This window comes from Denticeps clupeoides, chromosome 2 (genome assembly GCF_900700375.1).
Source record: "Denticeps clupeoides chromosome 2, fDenClu1.1, whole genome shotgun sequence".
Taxonomy (NCBI): Eukaryota; Metazoa; Chordata; class Actinopteri; order Clupeiformes; family Denticipitidae; genus Denticeps; species Denticeps clupeoides.
The window spans coordinates 8,229,666-8,243,120 of NC_041708.1; the positions used below are offsets into that span (position 1 = coordinate 8,229,666).

General features: G+C 42.8%; 2 protein-coding genes across 8 annotated transcripts; one reads left to right on the forward strand and one right to left on the reverse strand.

Annotated features, from left to right (window-relative positions):
• Positions 1–553: 553 nt before the first annotated feature.
• kif22 (kinesin family member 22) lies at positions 554–11,642 on the reverse strand. 6 transcript variants are annotated; one of them, XM_028970706.1, is made up of 14 exons: positions 11,402–11,635; positions 11,222–11,270; positions 9,588–9,785; positions 9,219–9,346; positions 8,694–8,848; positions 8,407–8,616; positions 6,078–6,471; positions 5,816–5,936; positions 5,259–5,379; positions 4,609–4,798; positions 2,055–2,143; positions 1,392–1,613; positions 1,152–1,211; positions 554–804 (listed from the first exon to the last, which is right to left on the reverse strand). In XM_028970706.1, the coding sequence occupies exons 3-14, from the start codon at positions 9,779–9,781 to the stop codon at positions 775–777; spliced, it is 1,914 nt and encodes a 637-aa protein (XP_028826539.1). In that variant the 5' UTR covers positions 9,782–9,785; positions 11,222–11,270; positions 11,402–11,635; the 3' UTR covers positions 554–774. The 6 variants fall into 6 exon arrangements, with proteins under 6 accessions (XP_028826539.1, XP_028826540.1, XP_028826538.1 ...); XM_028970707.1 differs by having other exon boundaries at positions 11,349–11,635; XM_028970705.1 differs by having other exon boundaries at positions 11,222–11,635.
• On the forward strand, positions 10,979–12,815 carry pagr1 (PAXIP1 associated glutamate-rich protein 1). Of its 2 annotated transcripts, none has more exons than XM_028970711.1 (5): positions 10,979–11,118; positions 11,447–11,586; positions 11,725–12,037; positions 12,158–12,246; positions 12,438–12,815. In XM_028970711.1, the coding sequence occupies exons 2-5, from the start codon at positions 11,448–11,450 to the stop codon at positions 12,668–12,670; spliced, it is 774 nt and encodes a 257-aa protein (XP_028826544.1). In that variant the 5' UTR covers positions 10,979–11,118; position 11,447; the 3' UTR covers positions 12,671–12,815. The 2 variants fall into 2 exon arrangements, with proteins under 2 accessions (XP_028826544.1, XP_028826545.1); XM_028970712.1 differs by having other exon boundaries at positions 10,983–11,118; positions 11,406–11,586.
• Positions 12,816–13,455: the final 640 nt, after the last annotated feature.

Sequence of the window (13,455 nt, forward strand, 5' to 3'; positions counted from 1 at the left end):
ATGTATGCAAGGCCACAGCTGGAAATAGAGTTTACTTTCAGAGCCTCAAAAAAACAACAGGAGTATTGAGGCATCAGACACAGCCTTTAAACAAACGCTCCCTTAACCATTAGCAAAGATGCATTAGCTAGTGCCACTAGAAATATAGTGCCTTTTTATGTTTTAATGTTTATACCAACACATCGTACTCCTTTTTCTTTGTCTTACACCGATGCTCCCTACATTTCTTTCCACTTCATTATACATCTTACAACAGGTAACATGCTGCAACAATAAAATCTAAAAAAAAAAAAAAAAAAAAAAAAAAAAAAAAAAAAAAAAAGGTAAATAAATAATGCCTCCCTCATGGTATAGCACTGCCATAAAACACTACAAAAACATGCTTTAAAATTCCAGTTAGGCCCCCCCCTCTAGTTCTTTCCCTCCCATTTCTCCCTCTAAACATTTACCAAGTTCTGATGTTTGTGGTAAAGAAACCTGGTATTTTATTTAATTTTTTAAAGAGTGGTCTTAAAACAGAAGTACTTAAAACAGAAGTAAATAACGTGAAGGACAGTTTGGATGATCGTATTTATTTTGTGGTGAGACCAAAAAATAAACAAAATTACAACAATGAGCCAGGTTTTTACAAAGCAGATGGGTTTGAAACATCTGAAAGCTAAATGAAGCTTTATTATACAAAACATGTTTCACGAAGGGAATGAATTTAAAAAGCATAAAATAATAAAATAAGTCAGGACAAAATCAAACACTTTAATGCATTCACACACAAACTCATTTTCCAACTGAACTTAGTATATTTGCCTGGGAGGGGGGGGGGGGGGGGGGGGGGGAGAGAGCGAGAGAAAAAAGGAGACAGGGGAGAGAGCAAAAACAAATTTAGAAGAGTTGCAAATGCTAGCACACAAGCAGCAGTCAAGATGCCTGGGTTACGTATTTAACTGATCAGAAAAGTCACACAGCCATGAACATCATACTGTGACATGGTATAAGAACAAATGTTATTTGCAATAGTGATTTTTAAACCCAAATAATATCAGTTACATGTAATGAGAACTCCGTATCATATTTTCTACTGGCTGCAAAAACAGAGTCTAGAGGCAACTTATACTCTGGCATCTCTTTCAGTCTTCAACCATAGTCTAGCTCACCTTGATGAAAGATGAAAATCGCTTTGCAGTAATACCCTCGATTTTTTGCAAGTCTTCCACCTGAAGGGGGGGAGGGGAGGAAAAAAAAAAAAAAAAAAAAAAAAAAAAAGATCAACAGCAGTCGACACCCAATGACGTAGACAGCTTTTTTTTTTTAATTAAAACTATACATCAGGTGTAACTTTTATAACATTTAATTCCATTAAGAGTGTTAACATGTTGTTTAAATCCTAATCTAACCTTCGTAAACAGTCCATTGATCTCCCGCCAGCCCAGGATGAGCTTGGCCTTCTTGTCCCCGATAAGTTGGAGCATCTTCAGGTCTTTGAGAGAGCCCGTGTTCAGGGTGTGCAGGATTTTGTGCCGTGACTGCTCCAGCAGGGACGAGTCCAGATGGGACTGCCAGTCCATGTCAACGTCACACACCGGATCCACCCCACCATTCTCCTTACCCTCCGAAACCTTAGGAGAGAGGGGGCATATCCCATTCAGCATCATTCTTTACCCCTCATTTAAAGTTCTTGTCTAGCGCAATAATCGAATTAGTAATATTAAACAGATGTGGTTGAATCGAGCCATATGAGCCAGTTCAGAACTACAGGCTTGCAAAACGTAAACAAGGTCGGGACAGAAGGGTGGTCTCTCCTTCAAAACACCCTTTGGCTGGCAAACGCACAGTATTTGGGGGGTGGGGGGGGGTGGGGGGGGGCTCTCAGTGACACACAAAAACATTTATCCTTAAGGACTGATGTGAGACTTGCACCAAGTGAAGAGGGGAGAGACAGAGAAAGGGGGAGGGAAGAGGAGGGAAGAAAAGAAAAAAAACCACACCAAGAGATGGGATTTCCACACCTGCTCCCAGATGTGCTGTGATCATGTTGAGAAGAGGAGTGCATCACTGACCTTGCCGTGATCCTTCCTCCTCTTTTTGCAGAGAGAGAGCGACGGTTTACACACAACTGCACACTGCTGCAGCGGCTGCACCTGAGACACTGAGAATGTTCACAATCAGATTCACAACTGCACCCCCCTCCATAAAGAACGAACCATAATGATTTCTAGGAAACTCGAGATCACTGAAGTGCTGAAGTCGAGACATATATGTTGCACCAACTTCTTACCTACAAATTTTTTTTGGGCCAGCGGAGGCTAGAGGTGTGAAGGGTCAGATTGTTAATCACAGAGGAAAACTAGATGCCAAACAAAAGGTTTTACAGCGCCACTTACAGGTGTTGGTGGGTATGTGTGAATCCCTGAAGATTTGAAATCTAGTCTCTCTGCACTTCTATATGGTGTGATGGCTTTACTTTTATTTGATTTATTTGTGGTCAGGTTTCTGATATTTCAGACTTTGCTGTTTTATTGTATATAGGCTTTGACTACTGTATTGTACAAAGGTTTGCGTTCTGTTTTTAGAACATTTACAAATTCTTTATTTCTTTAATGTCCTGGCAATGTCCTTAATTGTGTTGCCAAGAGAAAAGGCTACCAAATTTTTTTCCTGCAAGTGACAAAGTATACAATTATATTCGAACATAAACAAAATAAAACCGCAATGATTAAGGAGGGATATTTGCCTTAAACATCAGGAACCTTAATGCAGTTAATACAAATGAAAATTTGAATGAAATGGAGCTAAATAGAACTAAATGAAATGTACTAAATAGTACAAGCTCACAGGCTTGTAACGCCTTCATAGCTTCTCAGGTGTAATTGGTCTAGCAATAAATATTTCTGCCTAACAGTTGTGTAGAGCTTTGTGAAATTTGTGACCCCAAAACCTTACAGCAGTAATTACATGACTTTTTTTTTTTTTTTTAAAGCTGCACCCTGTATTGAATTCAGCTAAAGAGTTTTCTGTCTTGGCACTTCTTGGATCTCAACTTCCAGTAGCCAGAAACAAGTCAATTGATAATACGGTTGTATGGCATACTGTGAGAGTATGGGCTCAGATGAGAAAACACTTCGATCTAACTGGTTTCTCTCTTTTGAGTCCAATTATATCAAATAATCTCTATCAGCCCTCATCCAACCCTGTATTTTACGACTGGTAAAGGAAGGGAATTGTTGTTTTAATGCCTTGTTTTTTTGACAATAGCTTTGCATCTTTTACTCAACTTTCTGATAAATTAAATCTCACATTTCTTAGATATCTGCAGATTAGGCACTTTCTTCAATCTCAAATTCAGAATTTCCCTGAGACACCAGCTATGAATACAGCTGATACATTTCTTACTTTGCAGCCAACGCGTAAAGGGTTAATATCCTTTATTTATGACAAACTGGCTGGTATGAATTGTCCCTCTATTAATAGAATCGAAACTGCTTGGGAACAGGATTTTAACATATCATCTGAGGACACATGGGACTATATTTAAACTAGATGATTCAACATCTTTATGTGCCTGTCATTGTCTTTTAGTTTAAAGTTGTGCACAGAGCTCATATGTCCGAAGTCAAACTATCGTGTATTTACCCAAATGTGGATAGCTGCTGTGATAAACGTGGAAGTGAGGATGTTTGGCTTATCCATATGTACTGGTCGTGTCCTAGCCCTGAAAAATATTGGAGGGAGATATTTCAAACCCTTTCTTCGGTCCTCAAACAGAATATACAACCTAATCCTTTGATTACGCTTTTTGGCATCAGTGATGATGCATGTCTGACCCTGATAAAACGCCAGACACTATCTTTCGCTTCCTTTTTAGCCAGATGTGCAGTCTTACTCAGATGGAAAGGTGCTGCTCTTCCCACTCATGCTCAATGGATGAGGGACCTTATGTCCTGTATAAGCCTCGAAAAGATATGCTACTCATTGATACTAAAAAAAAAAAAAAAAAAAAAAAAAAAAAAGAATTTCATAACGTGTGGGGGCCCTTCCTGGAGTATTGTACAAGCCTTCAGTCTCAGAATCAGACTATTAGTATTACCAGTAAAGTTCCAGAAACAATATAGTCACCTTGTTCTTTTTAATTAATCAATCTGGCATGAGGATGGGGTTATTATTTATATGTGGAAATGTTGTTTGGTATAGAATTGCACACATTTTTTATAATTCTTGTTCTTCAAATATGACTAAATTGCAATTTTTTTTGCCAATTGTTTTCTTTCTCGCTTAAAGTCAATAAAAATATCTTTGAGGAAAAAAAAAAAAAGAAAAAAAAAAAGAAAAAAAAAAAAAAAAAAAGCTGCACCCTGCTATTTGAGCTCCTGTGGACAGAGAGGAGTCCTGTGCCGGTGAGCAGGGTGTGTGCTATTGTAAGCTGCCGCATGACCGGGTTAGTGTGGGTGGTGACAGTGAAATCGGGGCAACGCGCCAGGTCCTGCTGGGCGACAGCAGGTTAGGTGTGTGTGTTGTGTGGGACACGACAGAAAATAGGTGTTAATATGCATGTGAAAGGAAGCCAAAATCTAAATCACAACACACTACGAATCAAAAACATAACTAGATATTTACCCTGTAACGGTGTAACTACAGCCTGCTGTTTTTTGGGTTTGGCAGCTGTAGAATGTTTTCTGTGCAGAGGAAGCAGGTCAGATTTGAAGAGAGGCTCGTTGCCGGGTAAGCGCCCCTCCGTCTCACCAGCAGAGTTCTTATTAAGCATGTTCGCCTTGCTCTCCAGTTCCTTCTGTTTCTCCTTCAGCTCCTGCAGATAGCAGAATGCTAATTATGAAAAAACACCCAAAATTGTTCAGTATATATTTAAGAAAATAGACACACACACACACCCTCCTCTAAGCTGCAGCACTCTCAAACAGGGCATTTACTCGCAGTGGGTATTTGATATGCGTGTTTGAAATAGAAAACCAGAAAGATTCTGAAAGATGTGTTAACCCCCATCTGTAAAAACCTTGGAGAGGAGTACTTTGTAATATCATTTAATAGTCCACAATCAGTCGGGGGGATTATGCACTCTTTAACGTGTAGGTTTCAATTTACAGCCTATTGTATAAAACAAGTGCAGTCTCACATACAAAGCTCCACAAACCAAAAGAAAAGAAACAGGGGGGGAAAAAGTACATACATCTGCTGTTCATCAGGAGACTTGCAGGGTAGCAGAGCCACAGAAAAATGATAAGAAAAATCTATATTTATATGGCGTGTACCTGAATCTCTTTGCGGGACTGAGCCACTGTTTTCAGCAGATTCAGCCTCTCCCTCTCAGGGGATCCCATCATTAGTTTCTCCAGCGCCAGCAGCCGGTCCAAAACTGACGATTCTGGAGGACTGGGACACCCATACAGCATTCATTAGTCACCATTCCTTATGTTAACCGACTTGCGGAAAGAGGGGGAGGGAGGGAGAGAAAAAAAAAAGAAAAAAAAAAAAGGGAAAGCAAGCAGTACATTCAGGAGTGTTAAACATCTGTGTGTGTGTGTGTGTTCTCCCGCATTGTCCCAACAGGCACATTCACAGCCAGTGGGTTTCGCTGAAGGAAGAGAGATTATCTTAGCACCAGCTACCAAATTCTGGCCCACAGTACAAAAAGGCCACAACCTGTTAAGATGCTGCATGGATCAGATCAGAGTTATCACAAGGCTCCATAAATAGACTTTTCCAATGTTCACATTAATATTTCAACCCAACCACACAGAAAATACTGATGTCACGAGTGCAGAGACACCTACATGTCAGGCGTGGTTACAGGGACTCTGGGAAATACCTGTGTGGCTGACAGGAAGGTGACGACCGCTCGTGTGGCACACTTTTACCATCTTTGTGTCGTTTGTTCTGAGGCTCACTTGGTGCTTGGACCTCTCGATCTTCTCTTGGTCGCTTCCCTGCTACAAAAAAAAAAAAAAAAACCCATTACCAGACAATATGAACAATTACGGCTTATCAGACTACCTAAACATTATAACATACTGCACAAAAAATAAATATGCTAATAAACCCAGGCGTATGGCAAACCAGTGCAGACTTACCTATTATAGGCACAGACACCGTCTCTCGGACAAAAGGCTTGTTGACTATAGTCTTCGACTTGGCAGCAAAGTTGAGTGCGGTGAACGTGTCAAAGTAGTAGCGGTACTCCGGGGCGATGTTGGTGATCATGACAGAGTGCGCCGAGCCGCCCAGCGAATCCTGAAGGAGGCGAGTGAGCTTACTGTCCCTGTATGGGATCCGGACAGAGCCGCCGGCGTTCAGAGAGTCCACCACCTTGCTGAGTGTGAACAAGGACAGGTTGATTGCGCCGCTCTCTTTGAGGCGGATCCCTTTGTTGCCCGTGCGGCGATTGTCCTCTGAGCCAGCGAGGTCCACCAAGTACAGCTTTCCTGTCTGCTGCCGGTGAGGTGGTCCTATCTGAGACTTCACCACCTGAGACAAGGTGATGGTAAGACCATGACAAGGCAGGAGGTGTCAGTATCATCCACTGACCTGGGCCGAACATGTTAACCTTTAGGAATTTGAACCTCAATAAGCATATTATACAATCATTTACATTTGTTGCACTGATCAGACACACTTATCTAGAACAACTTACAATGAGTAGTTACAGGGACAGGCTGGCTTCAGAACAGCTCATTCTACTGAGACGGCCCTTCTGGCTGACAGATTGTCAAAACGGTCATCTGTACTCATTCTCCTTGACCTCTGCAGCATTTGACACAATTAACCACAAGACTCTCCTGTCTATACTGAAGAGGTTTTGAATTCAGGGCTCAGCATGGCAGTGGTTTGGTCCCTACCTTGATGAGCAATCTTACCAAGTGACTTGGAAAGGATCTGCCTCTGCCTCACGTAGACTCTCCACTGGTGTCCCTCAAGGCTCAATACTCGTTTTCCTCTACACAAGATCACTTGGTGAGGTCATTTCCTCACATGGATTATCCTACCACTGCTATGCCGACAACACACAACTCATCTTCTCTTTTCCTCCATCAGATCTACATGCTGCTTTCATGTCTAACGGACATCTCATATTTTGGATGGCAGCCCATCACCTCAAACTCAGTCCAACCAAAACTGAACTAATAGTCATTCCAGTAGATTCTTCACCACATCAGGATCTTGCTATTAACTGGACAACTCACAGCTCTCTCCTTCTGCCTCACCAACCGGATTTCTGTAACTCCCTTCTAGCTGGTCTACCTCTATGCACCATCTGACCTCTACAACTAATACAAAATGCAGCAGCACGACTGATCTTCAACCTTTCCAAATTCTCCCACACCACCCCTCTGCTACGTTCCCTCCACTGGCTCCCAGTAGCTGCACACATCAGGTTCAAAATACTGATGCTGGCCTACAAAGCCAAACATGGAGCAGCACCATCCTACCTCACAGCCCTCATTATACCTTGCACTGCACCTCGTATTCTCAGAGCCTCCAGTACTGCTCGCCTGTTTCCTCCATCTCTGAAGGTATGAGGAAGACACTCATCTAGACTCTTCTCTGTCTTGGCCCCTCGGTGGAGGAATGAACTTCCCCTTGAGGTCAGAACAGCTCAGTCACTAAGCACTTTCAAACGGCAGCTCAAGACCTTCCTCTTTAAAGAATATTTAGATTAACTTGTAACCTTCTTATTGTCTGACTTATGTATAGAAACTACAACAGAGTGAATAATAAGATTGTATTCATAGTTGGGGGTCCTAGTGAACCAGAAGTGATCACTTCATGGATGGTAACACGGAAGCACGTTGTAAATTGCTCTGGATAAGGGAGTATGCCAAATGTCTTAAATGTAAACGTACAGGAAACTCTGAGGGTTTTGAGTCTTGCTCGGGGACACAATGGTAGTAAGTAAAAGTGAAGTGATTGTCATTGTGATGCACAGCACACGGTGACAACGAAATGTTTCCTCTACTTTTAACCAATCACGCTTGGTGAGCAGTGGGAAGCAATGACAGGCGCCGGGGGAGCAGAGTGTGATGCAAACCGGCAATCTTCTGAATACTTGTCCGCTTCCTTACCCGCTAAGCCACATATGGGGTTTGTGGTTCATAAGTGAGAGTGTAATACCACCACCTCTTTGTATGCATTCAGGTATTATAACGTGATCTCAATATGAAAAGCATAAATAAATTAACTGTAATAAGTATAAATAGTAAAATTGCACTAAATGTTATAGTTCAAAACACAGGTCCATAACCAAATTTTAAGCCATTTAAAACATACTGAATTTAAAACTTTTTTTCCCAATATCAAAAAGACATGCAGTTACATGTTGCATTCCTCAAAATATCAGAGAGAAACATTAAGAAAATCAAAGAATTGTACTCAGAGTAAATTTGAAGAAACGAAAAAACAAACCTTAATGAGAAGGATGGCATGACTGCGGCTGGAGCGCTGGTTGAGTTTGGTAGAAGCTGTGGTACGGTTGAGACTGGCAGGGACAAAGTGAGTGTGAAAGTCCGAAAAAGAGGAGAGGGTAGTGTGTGTAAGGCCAGGGATGAGGATGTTCCTGTCCTTATCTTCTCTGATAGGAAGATCTTGAGAGCCCGGAGACAATAAATCCAGCACCTGCACAGCCACAAAAACGCATCAGATAACAGATCCAAAATGACGTCAAAATTAATTTCAAGCAAACATTGCCCAACCTTCTCATTGTAAATCTCTAGATAGGACATTCCAACAGAGTAATCCCAGCCATCCTGCTTACTCTCCTGCGCCCGTACAAGATGGAAAACCTCCCGGACAGCCCTGGGAATGATCCCTGGCTGCTCCTGACTACCCAGCATGGTGTGGGTTTTGCCTGAAAATGACAGAGGGGATGATATCTTTTTTAAAAACATTTATGGCATGTTTTAAAGAAATCATACCAAGTGTGTACTGGTTAAATTAGATCTGAAACACTACATTAAACTAAGCAATATGGGCACAAATGCAGGACAAATGCTATTGTACAGGGGTACAATAGCGTTCAAAATGAATGGTCGTCAACAGACACATTCAAGTATCCTCTCCCAAACAGTCCCGCAGGCACTGCCAACGCCAGTGGGTCTGTTGCAGGGTGAGATTTTCTATCAGCACCAGCTACCAAATCCTGGTCTACTGCACAAAGACCACGACCTGTTTAAGATGCTGCAAGACAAAGAACCAGAAGCCAAAGGACAAAGCCATACCAGCTCCGGTTGGACCATAGGCGAATACGCTGGCATTTTGACCATTGAGGACATGAGGCAGAACCGGTTTGACCGAAGACAGAAACACTTCCTGCTGAGTGGCTTGGTCACCATGGAAGACATCAAACCTTAAAAACAAAAAAAAAAAAATTTGAATCATTCACAGGATTAATGTCAGGACAGATTCCATTCATAAGCAGAGTATGGTTGTCCACGCCCTTGTAGTTCCAACGGGCACATTTAGAGCCAGAGGATCTGTCACAGGGCGTGAAATGTTCTCAGCACCAGCTACCAAATCCTGGTCTACTGCACGGAGACCACGACCTGTTTAAGATGCTGTCCGACAGAGAACTAAAACCAGAGACTGACTGGTACTGCAGTGTTTCGGTGGCGTTCCTCCAGTTGACGACCTCCAGGCTCTGAGGGCCCAGGCCCCGCACGCAAGGGCCCTCACCCTTCTCCTCCTGCTCACCAACGCAAGGCCGCAGCCGCACTGCGACACGGAGCCGCGAGGTCCGTTTAGACCCCGCAGCAGCCTCGGCGACGGTCACACGCTGGGCCATGCTCCTAGAGAAGACAGTACAGTTTTTATACTTTATTTAGTGATTATACGCATGTACAATGAGATTAAACGCAGAAATCCCAGGTTCAAATCCCATTTACTACCATTGTCTCCCTGAGCAAGACACTTAACTTGGTGAACCTGGGTCTTCTGGTTCATGGGTGAGTGTGTTACCCACTAGAATACTACCTCCCTACTAAGTGTCAGCGTTATATACATATGGGAACAATAATGGTATGGTTTTATATACAGTGTATATTACACATAGTGTGTGCGGGTTACATGTTATTGTACATTAGAAATATTCTGCAGCGCGGAGGTGGACATTTTAAATCCACAGTTTAACAGCCCTGGGGACTGGTTTCATTACTCTACTATGTATATGACAGACTGAGGTTTCAAGTAATACTACAAACGTAGCTAATGACAGAGGCTAGTTAAACAGCTATGCTAACAAACAACGCTAAGATAAAGAGCTTTAAAGGGCTTTTTAATTGCGAATATAACGAGACAAAAACGCATTCCAGAGGTATTACCTTGGTGTAAAATCCAGTCCGATGATCGAGACTTAATATGTGGAAAACTACTGAAGATAGCGACGCCGGCGGACTTCCTTCATCGTTTTGCGGGAAATGTCTGACGAAAAATGGCGCTTGACCAGAGATTTTCAAACGGGCCCGCGTAGTTATTGATTAGCCAAATGCACCAATAAGCGGCGACGAGGCGACGCCTCGGACCAATCAGAATGTATAATACACCCACGTGAACAAAGAGACAAAACTGAAACGGACCAACTAAAAAGCCGTTTATTGGATTGCCACGCCGATAAAAAAAGAAAGAATAATGATAACATATATATTTGTGGGATATTTTTTCTTATAAAGTAGGAGGCCTATATATTTGGAGATATGTAATATGACTGTTGTTCGACGGTCGAAGTCCGAAACTTCGAAAGAATAGGAAAAAGTGCACACTTCACAGTTTCGCTTGTGGAATGTTGCCAAAGTCTCATATTTCACGCCGACTTTGCATGTTTAAAATATGTTTCCACACTGTGTTCGTTCAAATAATGTACTTAAATACATCTATTTACAGAAATAAAGTGCAATTATTATTACAAATGCTTTTCTATTACATTCTATTATGGAGTGTTAAGAAGCTGTTGCGCTGGATTCTCGACAGGATTTGGCAACACCAGCGTAATCTGACGGTACCAAACAAACGAAAATGGCGGCGCGTTTCTGCAGCGAAGTATGGAGCGTTTGATTACGCTGTTCCGTATCACACAGTGAGGGATTTCCAGAAGAGGAAAGAAGCCATCGCCGAATCGTTACTTAGGTACAGGGTCGGTTTCAAAAAATCACAACGCAGGTCTGCGTGCTGTGAAAAGCTAACCCAGCTAGCCAGTTTCACAGCTGTCACAATAAAATGTAAATCTTACCTGTGGACTTTTCGTCCCCGCGCCTTTTTTGTTGGATTCTTGCACACTTCTGAAACGTATGGGATTGAAATTCCACATTCAGAAAACGTCCAGGGGGAAACTGTCAACAATTTGGACGGGAACGAACCTGCGCGGCCATATGAACTAGTTACAAATTTAAAAAAAAATCTCAATACTTGCGCAGAAAGGACAAGAAAGGTGTTCACAAGCCGGTCGTCTCTGCAGGATGACCCAGGTCGCGGAAGGCACGGAAAGCTCCCTCTCGGAGGGGATGCAGTCGATGGAGGTGAGGGAGGCGGAGGAGGCGTCGAAAGAAAACGACACGAATGAACCTGCAGGAGAGACGAAGCCCGTGTCTGATAAAGGTAACCGCGTGGCACTTCCTTCTTATTCTGGTCCTGGGTGATCTAGCACTTTTACCTTTCGGGGAGACAAAATATTTAGCTATATAAGGGTAGGCTTAATGCTCTTTCTATGTGTTATGTGATTTAAAAAAAAAAAAGATTCTCTGGAGGAAGAAGAGCATAAAGAAGGGGTGAAAGCAGACAGTGAGATGGAGGTTCAAGAAGGAGAGGTGCAGCAGGGTGAAGAAGACTGGGAGATCCCTTATAGCGATGACGAAATGGAGGACCCTAAAAGCTGGATGCCCCCACCGGAGGAGATCAAGCGGCTTTATGAGCTTCTGTCGAAAGGAGAGACACTGGAGCTTGACTGGGTGGCCCTTCCCCGCCGACCGCCCACACCTCCACGGACACCCTCCCCTGAAGGAGATGGCGACGGCTCTCAGGAGGACAAGGAGGAAGAGAGTGAAAACAAGTGAGTGAATTTCTCAAAGGTTTTTGTTTCTCGTTGATGCACCTAAGACGTCGAAGTGAATGGGACTGACGAGGTGGTCTGCCGAAAAGGTCTACTTACGGTTCCTCTGTTCCTCTCCAGGGCCCTGACCCCAACTGAGTTTGATTTTGATGAGGAGCAGACATCAGTGACACCTAAGAACACATTTATGAGCCGCCGAAGAACCCCTGGTATGTCACTGATTTATTAAAAAAAAAAATTTTTTTTCTTTTTTTTTACAGAGATGGGAAACTACATTTAGAAACCATTGAAATAATGCTAAACCGATTGTAATCTTATCAAAATGTGCAAATGCACAAAAATATGTCTGGAGACATGTGATATGGTGGGTAATGTGAATTTCCTCTCTCCGGTTCCTCAGCTCGTTCCAGTGCCCGACGAGACAAGGCCCGACTGGACAAAGTCCTTTCGGACATTAAACGGCACCAGAAGATCGAAGCGCATATCCTACGGACGGGTCGTGACATTTTCAAGAGCGACAAGGTGCGGGCCGAGGCGCCCCTGTCTCCCAACAGCCAGAGGGAGAGAGAGAAGGAGAGAGAGAGGGACAGTGACCCCAGTACAGTATTCAGCCCAAGACAAAGGAGGTATTGATGCCAGAATGCGAAATAAAGCAGTGGGTTGAGGGAGTGCCAAACTTGAATTTTTGTATTTACTGATGAATAGTGATGAATCACTGTTTTTTTGTCAATGTGTGTGATTTTGTTTTCTATGATTGTAAATAAACATTTTACCCAAAGTGTTGTGCTTTTACCAAGGATTACATGCAAAGCAGTAAAAACATTGTGTTCTGAGTTGAATGGTCATAAAATTGCTGACTATTAGTCAGCAGGAGGTGCTGAAACCACAACCCTTTCTCAAGCAATAATCACGATTCCCTGGTGAAAATTGGTAGCCATTCTTATTCGAGCCACCAGAGCTAGAAATCAATTTGGGCCCTGAGAACCATGATCTGACAATCAATTTTGTTCTTCCCAGTCTTCCTGGGGAAGAGGTGGCCTAGCAGCTAAGGAAGCGGCCCCATAATCTGAAGGTTTGAATCCCGATCCACCAAGGTGCTACTGAGCAAAACCCCGTCCCCACGCACTGCTCCCCGGGCACCTGTCATGGCTGCCCACTCCTCACTCAGGGTGATGGGTTAAATGCAGAGGACAAATTTCACTGTGTGCACCATGTGCTGAGCTGCTGTGTATCACAAGTGACAATCACTTCACTATAAATTTCTAGATCTGGAAAGGAACTTTCTCCCATTTTAGAAAGTTAGATACTAGCTAGTATAATCAAGCCGGTAATGGATAATCTGTGAATCCCGAGTTGTCTCCAGTTTAGTACTACAGAGTTCGCAGTCTTTAAATACATTTTTAGTACTGAATTTACTT

Bases quoted from the DNA above. Each gene is read 5' to 3' on its own strand.
- kif22 (XM_028970706.1), bottom strand. From the start codon at position 9,781: ATGGCCCAGCGTGTGACCGTCGCCGAGGCTGCTGCGGGGTCTAAACGG. The intron at 8,849-9,218 runs GTATGGCTTTGT...TGTCATTTTCAG, and splicing joins CTATGGTCCAACCGGAGCTG to GCAAAACCCACACCATGCTG. The intron at 805-1,151 runs GTGAGCTAGACT...CCCCCCTCCCAG, and splicing joins GATTTTCATCTTTCATCAAG to GCAAATATACTAAGTTCAGT.
- pagr1 (XM_028970711.1), top strand. From the start codon at position 11,448: ATGACCCAGGTCGCGGAAGGCACGGAAAGCTCCCTCTCGGAGGGGATG. The intron at 11,587-11,724 runs GTAACCGCGTGG...AAAAAAAAAAAG, and splicing joins GAAGCCCGTGTCTGATAAAG to ATTCTCTGGAGGAAGAAGAG. The intron at 12,038-12,157 runs GTGAGTGAATTT...GTTCCTCTCCAG, and splicing joins GAGGAAGAGAGTGAAAACAA to GGCCCTGACCCCAACTGAGT.